This window comes from Protopterus annectens, chromosome 13.part0, assembly GCF_019279795.1.
Source record: "Protopterus annectens isolate FY-2018-M chromosome 13.part0, PAN1.0, whole genome shotgun sequence".
NCBI classification, from domain to species: Eukaryota; Metazoa; Chordata; order Ceratodontiformes; family Protopteridae; genus Protopterus; species Protopterus annectens.
The window spans coordinates 109456881-109469935 of NC_056747.1; the positions used below are offsets into that span (position 1 = coordinate 109456881).

The 13055-nt window shown below is 38.1% G+C and overlaps 1 protein-coding gene across 1 annotated transcript in view; it reads left to right on the forward strand.

The window, feature by feature from the left end:
• LOC122787839 (dedicator of cytokinesis protein 7-like) overlaps positions 1 to 13055 on the forward strand; it is a 4057077-nt gene that overhangs the window by 2198260 nt on the left and 1845762 nt on the right. The window contains exon 18 of the mRNA XM_044054755.1: positions 3366 to 3510. Coding sequence (XP_043910690.1) covers positions 3366 to 3510 — 145 coding nt within the window. The remainder of the gene's footprint in view (positions 1 to 3365; positions 3511 to 13055) is intronic.

Genomic DNA, 13055 nt, shown 5'->3' on the forward strand with positions numbered 1-13055 from the left:
TTTTCAACAAAAGAAAGAGAAATATATACATTACATGGTTTCATCACAGCATTAGCAGAAGTCTGTAAATTAAATGGTCTGATGAGTTTAGGTATATACATCAGACTTAAAGATATCGATACTGTGCGGCACTTATTTAAAGGAATAAGGGACTGTTAACAAGCTGTTTCCTGTGGTCCAGTGGTTCATAGATTCCTAGGTAGGTACTAGGCTATTGGCCCAAGAGTCTACGTAAGCCTAGCCAACAAGGTCCCCTGGCTTACGCCACCCAAGAAAGTTATTTTCCTGTGCCACTGTTGAGCAGACGCAGAAGTGATCCCCGGGGTGTATTTCCTATTTCCCATCCACTCATCAAGATTTTTCTTGAAGAGTGCTAATGAAGAACTTTGCTTGACATACATGGGTAGCCTTTTCCAGAGTATGGGAAGTCTCTGGGACAGGAATCTATCCAGCCACCATGTCCAGTTTATTGTGGTGGCAAGGTTTAGGTGCCTAGAGCGTGTAGCTTGGAGGGATTGGGATTACTTTAGGTGTTGCATGTCCAACAGCTCTGGGTTTGATATAGATTTATATGTTAGGCAGAGATCACCTCGAAGTAGGCTATATGCTACGGAGTTTTTTTGAGACGGTCAGTGTAGGGCATTTGTTTGAGGCCAGTAATCCTCTTTGTGAGGTACTTCTGTGGCCTTTCCAGCTGTTGCAGATGTCTTGTGAGGTACATTCCAAAAGGGGTGTTGTACTCTATAATGGGCCTAATGAGTTCGAGTAGAGAGGAACAATGACCTCTTTTTTTCTTGGATGAAAACCCTTTTATGATGAGGTGTGCCACGTAGAAGGACTTCCTGACTACTGTGGCGATGCGACTATCAAAGGAGAGACTACTGTCCACCTGGGTCCCAAGGTCTCTTATCACACATTCAATGTTAAGTAGATTGCTGCCTATGGTAGTTCATGGGTACAGAGTTTTTACCAAAGGGGATGACACTGCACTTTTTGGCATTGAGCTTGAGGCCATGGCTCTGACACCAGGCATCTGTCTCAGCGAGGCCCTTCTGTAGGATGTCCACATCATTTGGGGACTTGACTATGGCTCCTAGTTTGCAGTCATCTGCGGACTTCATTAGCCAGAGGCCTTCTGTGTTAGCCTGTACTTCAGAGAAGTAGATACCAAACAGGAGAGGTCCCAGGACAGAACCCTGTGGTACTCCACTTGTCACTACTTTGAGGTCAGATTTGGAGTCTGCAACTTTTACAGTGTGGGTTCTGTCAGTGAGTCAGTTGGCAACCCATCTTGTGATGTAGGGATTTATACCTAGTTTAGTGAGTTTAGCTATAATTCCAGAATGGGGGATGGTGTTGAAAGCCTTGGCGAGGTCAAGATAGGCTGTGTGAACCACCTTACCCTCATCTACGACTTTGGCGACTGCCTCAAAGAAGTTGATCAGGTTCAGGAGGCATGATCTGCCTTTCACAAACCCGAACTGGGTGGGATCCAGAGTTTGGAGGTTACCAATGTCTTTGTTAATGAGTTCCGTGATGATACGTTCCATGGCCTTGCAGACTAGGCTCATCAGGCTAATAAGTCGATAGTTCCCGGGATCAGTGGTGGCTCCCTCTTTGTGGAGTGGGATAACTGTTGCTGTGCGCCATTCAGTGGGCACAAAGCCTGATGTGAGGCTATTATTGAACATGGTGCTTAAGTGGGGAGCCAGTTCGTTCTGAAGTTCATCTAAAACGCAGCCTGGGATGTTGTCTGGTCCCATGGATGCTGTGTTTTTGGCTTAAGAGAGTGCAGCTTTTACCTGCATAGTTGTGATTACAGGGACTCTGCATTCTTCCTGTATAGATATGGGCCCTTTAGGGGGTGGTGGGGTAAAGTTAGCACTGAACCTATCTGCCAGGATGTTGACAATATCAGTTGGTTCTGTAATTTTTGTGCTGTTGTGCTGTAACTCAGAGCAGATCTGGATGTTGCCATCGAGATTCTTGACATAGCTATAGAATGCTTTGTGGCTGCCCTTAGAATCAGTGGCGATTTTGTTTTCATAGCTAGCTTTGGAGGCTCTTATAAGGGATCTCAGATTCTTACTGAGGCTGACCAGGGAGCTCCTCCACTCATGGGATTTTACTCTCTTTTGCAACAGTTTCTTCCTTCTGTTGTACGGTTTGTTTATGGCAGGGGACCACCAGATTGGCTTCCTTTTTTTTGGAGGATAGCGTCTTGGTTCTATTTGGGATAGCACGATCCATGCACTCATGTAAGTGCTTATAGAGTGGATTTGTATAGGATTCAACAGTTGTAACTGTATTGTCCATCTTCATGGGTGTCATGAAGTTCACCACTTCTGTCTTAAGAAGCATGAAGCTGGTTTTGGAGAAATGTTTTACCATGCTTTCCTTAATGGGGGGTGGGGGGCGGGATGTGGATCCTCCATTAACTAACTTTGTGATTCTAAGCAAGTCACTTAACCAGACACTATTCCCTGGCTGAGTGTGAAAAAGGTCTGTGGAGATCACTCCTCTGTCAAGAAAAACAAATAAATAAAGCAAAATTTGTATTGTAGATTCTATATACCAATGACAATGCAGAGCTTTGTATGAGAGATTATGCCAGAGCAATGAGAATAAAAGCCTTGGAAAGGAGTCTAGAAATTATAAAGAGAGGATGTACCCAACAGATTGGTGAAATAGTATAAAGCTGAATTATCAGCCAGGAGTAGAAGGATGTTAAGAAAGGTATGGTCCGCACATTAACTGATGTCACTGGAGTGCAAACATTTGCTTGGTGCCTGTTGAGTTTTTTTTTTCTTTTAGCTGTCTTCGGACATTTAGTGAAGAGAGTGCAGATTTTACTTACATGTCTGTTTCTGAACTGCACATAAGATAAGGACTCACTGAGTTATATGATGGAAGAATTCATGTTATGGAAATGTATTTGCAGAATATTTCAAATGTATGTTTCCTTCTCACAAGATTGTCAGGCATGTGATTGTTAATGAGTTTAGGTTTAATAGCGCTTTTTTAAAATATTGTTTTGTATTTATGTACTTGGAATTTCATCCTGTATAGTGGTTTAAAAGAATTCAGTCATTGTACTAGCCAAAATTAGGTAAAAACAATAAGGCACACATACCACAGAAGGAACTTTGACTTAAATTTATAATAATTCCTCATCTTGTAAGTCTCCACAAAAAATGTAGCTCCCACATCTGCTGGCACCCCTAGTCACACGAAGTAGAAAATGTGCTGTTGAATACCTTGATTGCAAAGAGGTCATGACAGCAAGTCATGAGCAGAACTTTTGAAGCAGTAACTGATTATAAGCAAACATCTGCTTCATTTATATACTTCTTTGTTTCCTACAGGTTTCCTCATTTTTATGAAGAAGTGAAAATCAGATTACCTGTCAACTTATCAGAAGAAAACCATTTACTATTCACATTCTATAACATTAATTGTCAATTAAAAGCAAATCAGGGTATACCCAGAAGAGAGCCCGTCGGCTATGCAGTGAGTTTTGCCTTAAATTTTAACTGTTCATGCATGGATACTATAGCATCTGCTAACTCCTACTGACAACAATGTCAAACATTTGTCATTTTGCAAAAAGTGTTCACTATTGCTGTCTTCTGATTTATGGCTCTGTGCCAGCTATTTACACCTACTGCTTCGTATTAAATCAGTTTATGTTACTATACATTCAGCACCAAAGAACTCTGACTGGGCAATACATTTGATGTAATGCATTTTTTTCTTAATTGTGCTTGAGATTTCAATCTTAGAGTATCAGTGACTTGAGAAGCAGGATATGAGCCTTACAAAATAAAATATACTTCTCTCAGTGTTTTTAAAGTCTGTGTTTGTAAAAGATGTAGCCATGAAGAGCATTTCTGCCTTTTTATCCTGTTTTCATCGCTGCTTACGTTGCTATTATAATATTTCAGTAGTTGTTCCCCAGGAGGGCATCACCCACAATGCCTTGCAAAAGCAGAAGCATTGCCTTTACAGTGCAGTAACTCAGAATATCACATAAGCAAAGCTTAGAAATAAATTAAAAATAAATGAGCAGTGAGAGAGTACCATTATTCATACTTGCATTGACAATGATCATAAAATAGATGTGATCAGTTTATCTTTTGTAAGGAACTTGAGTAAATGTCATTAACCTTCAAAATGTGTAATGCAGAGAAATGAAATAAACTAGGTAGCATATAAGTAAGGTGCTACACATGTGCAGGGCTACAGGCTAATCACTGTTTCACCATGATTCTACCCTGACTACAAAAAGAGAACAACTCTCAAGTATATATACATGCATGTGTTCCAGTTTGGTTCCAAACTGACTGTAATGACTTTTTTCCAAACTGTATTAGACAACCTATAATGCAATTTTTACCTGGTAGTTATAGTTCATGTCTTTATTTATTTATTGACATTTGATTAATGGGAAAGTCTGACTGGGTAAGTGCCCATTTTCATAGGTAAGTACCCATTTTCATAGTAGGCGTGGAGAGAAAAGCTCCAAAGTATTACAAAAACATGTTAAGAACAATAATTGTATAGTCTTCAAAAATAATACCAAAACATATTAAATTTAAATGGTTAAACCAAATTAGACACAATGTGGAAAACATTGATTAAGAATAGATCCAACTTAAATGACGATTTAACATTTAAAGAAATTTAAGCCAATTTATAGATAAATTAAAAGTACGTTAGTGTAAATCAAACAGGCATAGTGATATGAAATAAGGGAAAAACATGGTTATGGCATATTAAAAAAGAGTAAGGGAAGAGAAATTGATTGCAATAAGGAAGTGAGTGAAGAAGGAAGAATAAAGACGTGTAAGGTATGAACAGGTACTTGTTCATATTTTGGGACATAGTTTATCCTGGGGTTGAGCAAGAAGTGACACAGATTTTGGCTATGCAGTCTTTCATAATGGTTTTAAAGCAATGGAGGAAGGGTACTGAACTGATGGATGCAGATGCTATGGACAACATAGTACGAATGCAGTCAATGTCCAGCAGATTTGATAAGTTTGTAGACCAAGACGAGTTTTTGGTCATTGGATTGTAATAATCAACTAGGAATATACTTCTGTAGAATGGTATTTAGTGCTGGACATGCAGAAGGATTCTGGATAATTTTCTGGGTGGTAAGAAGCTGTGTATATGCTAGTTGATGGGGTAGTTCTAATCAATGTAGGCTTTTAAGTGCTACATAGTGGTGGGTTCTGAAAAGGGGTATTTGTTGCAAATTTAACCAGTTTATTATAGCACTGTTCAAGTTGGGATTTTTGTAATGCCCGGAGGTAAGTTAGGATGAGAGCACCATAAAGTACCGAGGTGAGAATGTAAGTGGTGTCAAGTGAAGTTATAGGTGTAGTGGTGAAAAGTATCATTAGTTTTTGATGATTTTTTTTTAATGCAATTTTGAATATGCAGGTCAAAGTTAAAACTACCACCTACTATAATGCCTAATAATTTGTTACAAGAAGTGACTTCAGTGGTTGTAGTATTAAGAGAGAAGATTTTGAATTTAGTTTTTTCATGAGTAGAAGGATTGGGGGGTATTTATTTTTTTGGGAGTTTAGCATTAATTGTGAGTTACAAAGCCCATGTTTCAGAGTCTGTTAAAGCTTTCTGAGTAATTTTTGGAGATGTGCCAGGTTGTCAGATGTGCATATGAATATGGAGTCATCTATGTGTTGTGTTATGGAGGCCTGTTGTGTGGATATATGTATTAGTAAGAATGGAGGTTTGGGACCAAGGATAGATCCTTGTGGTACACCGGTGGTGACTGGGAAGTTTGAAGACAGGGAGGAGTGCCATTTTAATAACTGATAGCTATTGGATATGTAGCCTTTGAACCATAAAAGAAACCTAGTAAGGACATTTAAGTAGAAGTTTGCTGTGACAAACTGTGTTGAACACTTTAGACAAGTCTAGAAATAAGGAGATGACCCATTTGCCGTTATCTCTAGCTTAATTAACAGTACCTTTATGGGTTAGAAGTGCAGTATTAGTACTATGGAAGGAATGGAAGCCATGTTGTATGGAGTATACAAGTTCTTCCTGCAGGTGATAGTTTAACAATTGTTTCAGAATACTTTTTCAAGTTCCAAAGGAGGGATAATATTGTTATAGACCAAAATTAGCAATGTGTTGAATTTTTTTCTTTGTGTAGAGGGGTAATGTGTGAGTTTTTCCAGAGGGCAGGAACAAAGGATTGCTGGACTGACCTAAGGCTTGACATAGGATAGGCAGTACTCTTGGCTGTTATTTAAGGTACTCGCTTGGAGGGTCATCAGCTGAAGTAGAGCATAGTTTGAGTTTAAGAGTAGTTTTATGTAAGATGTGGCACTTGTTTGAATGTGAAAAATGGATGTGCTATGTGGCTTTTGGGCAGGACAGGATTATATGCTGGAGAATCCTTGGGTAGGAATGATATAATATCTATGAAATAAGAGTTAAATTGTAGTGCAGTTTTGAGTGGTGAGTTATTGAGAAAGGGGATGGAGTTACGGTGAAATTTTTAAGATTTCTTTAATGGCTTATCAGACTTTTTTTTTTTTTTTTTTTTTAGAGTTTTGTTTATTATTGTATTGAATGTTGTTACAGTATAACCATACTTTTTGGTGCATAGGTTCATATGTATGTACTAGGTTAGCTGCCCTTGTGGGCTGTTTTAAGCCTAGCCAATTTCACTTCTAAAGGTGAGAATCAAACCCTGTACCTTGTATCTGTGAAGTTAACATCTTAACCATTATACCAACGCCAACCCTACAGCTGCAGAGCATTCTGAAGTTTTGTGAGATATTATTGTTGTTATTATTATTATTATTATTTTACCATTCTTTCCAAGCTTTTTCTATTTCCTGCATTAGCATTCTACTCTTTCTGGAAAGCCAAATTGCATTATTTGTTTTAGTCTCCTTCTTCTAAGAGTTGCAAGAATATCTAGGATATTTAGGAAAATATATATTGAATTCATTTACAGCAACATCTAAGGTGAGAAATTTTAGGATTTTCCAATTACTAGATGATAGGGTAGTAACAAATACCTCTGGGTTAAACTTGGACAGTTTATGTGGTGTTTTATAAACATGCTATTTGAGTGGATGTGTGAGCTGTCTGGTTATATAGATTGGAAGATGGTCGTTGAAAGACTTTGACATTGTACATGTGGTGGTGTATTTTCTAGGGACTGCTACTACAGTGCAGTGAAAAAATATTTGCCTCCTTCCTGATTTCTTATTGTTTTCCATGTTTGTCACACTTAAATGTTTCAGATTATCAAACAAATTTAAATATTAGACAAGTATTAGACAAAGATAACCCAAGTAAACACAAAATGCAGTTTTTTAAGTGATGATTTTATTTATTACGGAAAAAAACTATCCAGATCTACATGTCCCTATGTGAAAAAGTAATTGCCCCCCTTGTTAAATCATGAAGTAACTGTGGTTAATCACATTTTTGGGAAAGCTGATTTCTATTTCATTAGCCACACCCAGGCCTGATTACTTCCAGATCTGTTGAATCAAAAGATCACTTAAATAAAACCTGTCAGACAAAGTGAAGTAGGCCAAAAGATCCCAAAAAGGAAGACATCATGCCGCAATCTAAAGAAATTCCGGAACAGATGAGAAACAAAGTAATTGACATCTATCAGTCTGGAAAAGGTTACAAAGCCATTTCTAAAGCTTTGGGACTCCAGCGAATCACAGTGAGAGTCATTATCCACAAATGGAGAAAACATGGGACAGTGGTGAACTTTTCCAGAAGTGTCCGGCCTACAAAAATTACCCCAAGAGCACAGCGACGACTCATCCAAGAGGTCACAAAAGAACCCAGAACAACATCTAAAGAATTGCAGGCCTCGCTTGCCTCAGTTAAGATCAGTGTTCAAGACTCACCCATAAGAAAGAGACTGGGCAAAAATGGCATGCATGGCAGAGTTCCAAGGCGAAAACCACTGCTGACCAAAAAGGACATAAAGGCTCGTCTCACTTTTGCCAAAAAATATCTTGATGCTCCCCAAGACTTTTGGGAAAATATTCTGTGGACTGATGAAACAAAAGTTGAACTTTTTGGGAGGTGTGCATCCCGTTACATCTGGCTTAAAATTAACACAGCATTTCAGAAAAAGAACATCATGCCAACAGTCAAACATGGTCGTGATAGTGTGATGGTCTGGGGCTGCTTTGCTGCTTCTGGACCTGGACGACTTGCTGTGATTGATAGAACCATGAATTCTGCTCTCTACCAAAAAATCCTGAAGGAGAATGTCCGGCCATCAGTTCATGACCTCAAGCTGAAGCGCATTTGGATTCTGCAGCAGGACAATGATCCAGAACACACCAGCAAGTTCACCTCTGAATGGCTTAAAAAAAAAAAAAAAATTAATGTTTTGGAATGGCCTAGTCAAAGTCCGGACTTGAATCCAATTGAGATGCTGTGGCATGACCTTAAAAAGGTGGTTCATGCTCGGAAACCCTCCAATATGGCTGAATTAAAACAATTCTGCAAAGAAGAGTGGGCCAAAATTCCACAACAGCAATGTGAAAGACTCATTGCCAATTACTGCAAAAACTTGATTGCAGTTGTTGCTGCTAAGGGTGGCACAACCAGTTATTAGATTTAGGGGGCAATTACTTTTTCACATAGGGCCATGTAGGTTTGGATAGAATTTTCCTTAATAAATAAAATCATCACTTACAAACAGCATTGTGTGTTTACTTGGGTTATCTTTGTCAAATATTTACATTTGTTTGATGATCTGAAACATTTAAGTGTGACAAACATGCAAAAAAATAAAAAATCAGGAAGGGGGCACATACGTTTTCATTGCACTGTAGGATCCAGTCTAATAAGGAATGTGTCTTGCTATAAAATGTGGGGCTATTAATTAGCTCATGCAAAATGTAAGGGTGTAAGAGGTTAAGTCCAACCAGTTGATACTGAGATCACCTAGCAGTATTTTTTCTTATGGAATTGTAATGGATATTCAATGTAGGATATCTTCCAATGTAGCTTTATTGTCACCAGGAGGGATATAAAGAACATTTTGTTTGTGTCTTTCGGCTTTTCCCGGTTAGGGGTCGCCACAGCGGAAAGAGGGATATAAAGAACAGTAATACATATTTATTTGTTTATTTTAAGGAAAGTAGTAAGAAGCTCTGCTGAATTGAATGTTGGTGTTGGTTTGTTGTAAAGGGAAATGTGGTAGTTGTTGGGAGATTTTAAAGCAATGCCACTGCCTTTCTTCTTTATATAGTCATTATGAATGATCATTATATTATTTTTTTATTCCTTTGCAGCAACATTACATTTCATGAATAGAAGTTTGTATTATGTGACTTTTTTGAGAGGAGGGATATATTTGTGTGTAGAGTTTTTATTTTTTTCCTGTTATTATGAATAGGGCAAATGTGCTTTTATAGATAATGCAGGTAAAATGGTGACAAATGTTCATATTTTGGCAGAGGAGGTATAAATGCTTCGTTATTAGGATAGAAAGGTGATAAACACTAGATGATGTGGATAGAATGGCAATAAGCAAACTATATTAATGCTTTGGATCAGAAATACATTCTTATCACAACCCTTTATCAGTGTCCATTTTTAAGTAAGTGTGTGTGTGTGTGTGTGTGTGTGTGTGTGTGTGTGTGTGTGTGTGTGTGTGTGTGTAATGCAATGTGTATATAGAATGCAGTATGTAAATATGATATTCATAGAGAAAATGTAATTTTAAGAACACCTGCTCCTGACTATTTATTTAGCATTTGTTAAGTAGTTGGTAAGTGGTGTGGCCCTTAGATATTTTCAGGGTTTATCCATGCCACATAGCAAAGACAATAATCAACAGAAAAACAGTCATTTTAAATTACTGATCTTAAGTAGAATGCAGTTTCTAGCCTTAATGATTTTGCATCACACATTTCTAAGGCAAAACCCGTAATGCTTGTTAAATTACAGTGGGACTCAAAACAGTGACTTGTACTGTAAATGTCTAGGAGTGAGATGCTTGCTTTCTGCTAGCTTGGCTAACATTTAACAGTCTTCTGAAAATGGATAACTGATTAACTGCAGAAGGGCTGGAGAAAACACTGAGCATTTATTGCTAACCTTTAGCCCTAAAATAATCTTAAAAGTCAGTTTGTGTATCGGTTTTGATATTTCCCTTTTGTTTTCATTTATACCTCTACTTGAATAACATCAAACATTAATTTCAGCTAGAAATGTGCTTATAATCAGTGGGTCCACACAACAAACAAAGACAATGCCTTATTATTGAAGTCAATGAAGTGAGTAAACCCAATGTTTGTGTCATTACTTGGTTAATTATTTCCCATAGCTGTTTACAGGGGAGAGACCAGCAATATGTACAGTACAGATAGAGGTGTGTCAACGTAAAATAAGTGTCTTTCCGTTGTTAACTGTGGCATTTCCTTTCTACTTTCCTTCCTATGAAAATAAGTTAAGGATATAGCATTTCTTATCTTAGAGGCAGAATCCAGGGACTGAGCCAAAACGATATACATTTCCTTAATTCAAATTTGTTAGGCAGATTCCATATTCATGTCTATGAACTCAGGTTCATTGTTGGTACGTTAGAAGTTGGGAACAGCTCGGAAAACAAAGCTTTACTTGAATTCAGTGAGACTTTCATTTATAACTTCTAACAGTGAAAGCATCTAGAAAAATCTTTTCGTTCATGACCGAATGCTTTTACACTTGTTTGTATGAGAATGCAAACGTTTACCCATACACTTTGGAGACACTGGTGTGAAATCAGCTTACTTGTGATTTTATCCTGTAGTCTTTAAGTAATATAACAGAATAAAAGTTTTGTTAAAATGAAAAAATGCACCTGAGGTGTTTCAATTAAAAGCAGAACACCATTCTCAGCTTTTCTGGAAAAAGCCTGTGCTATAGTAGTAAGGAATTTGCATCAGTAGCTGAACTTCAGATTGAGAAGGAGGGATATGGATTCTGTACAGGTCATGGATCAGTGGACCAGCTGTTTTGCCATATACCGCTGCATGAGAGGTCATCAGAGTTATTTAATTCTGTCTATAGTTGTTTTGAGTAATAATTAGGAAAACTTATGACCACAAACATAGCATCTATTTTGGAAAGTCCCGAGGCAGTACGGGGCATTTATTCCACTGGTGCATGTTGTATGGTCTAAATAACTAGAGTGAGAATTATGTCCACCTTCTTTGTATTAATTCACATTCTTTCAAGGTGGGTATCAGGCTGTGCCAGGGTTTCACCGACGTATGTGAAATTTGTGGACAGGGCATAACTGTGCTGCTGAGGTTGAGAGAATGCCTCTTGTGGACCAAGAGATGGCATAGCTGTTTGTAAATGACCATGATCCCTAACAAGAAGCCTTATGATTTACTGATGAGTATGAAGCGACTGTCACCAGAATCAGTACTGCTAAATCTCAGGACCATGGGGCCCACTTAAAAAAGAGCTGATGACTCCAACTGTGACAGTGGTGGGAAGGAGTGAGACAACTGTAATTAGTAAATTAATTTAAATATCTTGGGGTTTTACTCATAAGTGGTGGTCTGAGGATGCATTAATACTGAAATGCAGACTTTTTTTTTTTTACTAATTCTACACCTGCATCTTCACCTGTAGCCACGAGCTTGGGACAGTGACTGAAAGAATGAGATTGTAGGTATGAGCAGTGAAAATTAGGTTTGACCGTAAGTCTGTCAGACTTACTCTCTTAACAGTGTAAGAAGCAGAACTGATCCAGAAGAGCCTTGAAGTTAAGCCATTCTTCCTCCACATCAAGAGAATCCAAGTGTGATAGTTCAGGCTTCTTGTAAACATACCATCTGAAAGGATCCCACTGGACTTTGTCCCTGGTATGGTCCTTTGGGACAAGTACAGAGGGCAGATTCATGACATGCTGGAAAGGTTCTCTCTCCTGGTTGGCATAAGAATTCTTGGGATCCCCAGGATGTCATGGAGCCTGGGTGTGGGATCTGCCCTGCACACACTTTTACCTTCACAATCCTCACCAAGGAAGGCAGGAGTAAAGTGAAGCAAATTTACTTTTTATTTCATTAGACAAATCAAACATTTCTCAACAGCAGCCATCATGCTATTAGAGAAATAAATTAAATAAATAATACAGGAAATCCGTAATTAATAAGACTTTTAAATCACACTGCAAGGACTTCACTTCCTTTGCCACAGTGTCACATTACTTGCAGCTGCATTCTAAAGCTCATCTGCCAGTGCTTAAAACAATGAGGGTGGGATTTTCTTACCTGCTTACAAAAAATGGATGTTTACTGAACTTTGGCTATGTCTTAATATCCTGTCAATGAAAATCAAAGACAGGATGGGCGAAAAAACATTTCCTTGGTGTGCAACTCTCAACTGTCTGGAATTTTACTGAATGCCAAGAGTTTTGCCTTTTCTTTTGGTCTTCTCCTCATAATTTCTGGAAAATTATTGAGAACTGCACTCACAAAATAATGACATACATTTCCGTTCCAGACTTTATATCCTTCATATAATACATGCTAATTCAACATCTGTTATTCTAGCAACTTTCTAACAATATTTAGTCTGTCCCCTAATTATGTACCTTTGTCACTCCATTATTTTGGCTTTATCCAGAAGTTGAGAGCTATGTTTGGTTTAGTCCTATGCCTAGTAGGAATGTACTCAGCTTAATTCCAAGAATATAGGTACAACAGTCAAGCTGAAAAACAAAAATGCATCTGCGTTCCTGGGACCCCCAAACAAAGATTATAAGGTAATCGGTCATTTCAGCTAGATAGGTGATGCAGTAAGCACGCATCGAGCTGGATTAATTTGTCTTACATTCTTGTCTTACATGCTGCTTGAATGAACATTTAATTTCAGTTGTGTCTGCAATTGGCAGATTTGCCCATGGATTCATTAACAAGTGTGTATACTTCATGCTAAGCCTATGCAATTTAAGCATTTTAGCAAGATTAACTGTAGTGTTCACTGAATATGCAAACTGCTGAACAAACCTACATGTTTACCAG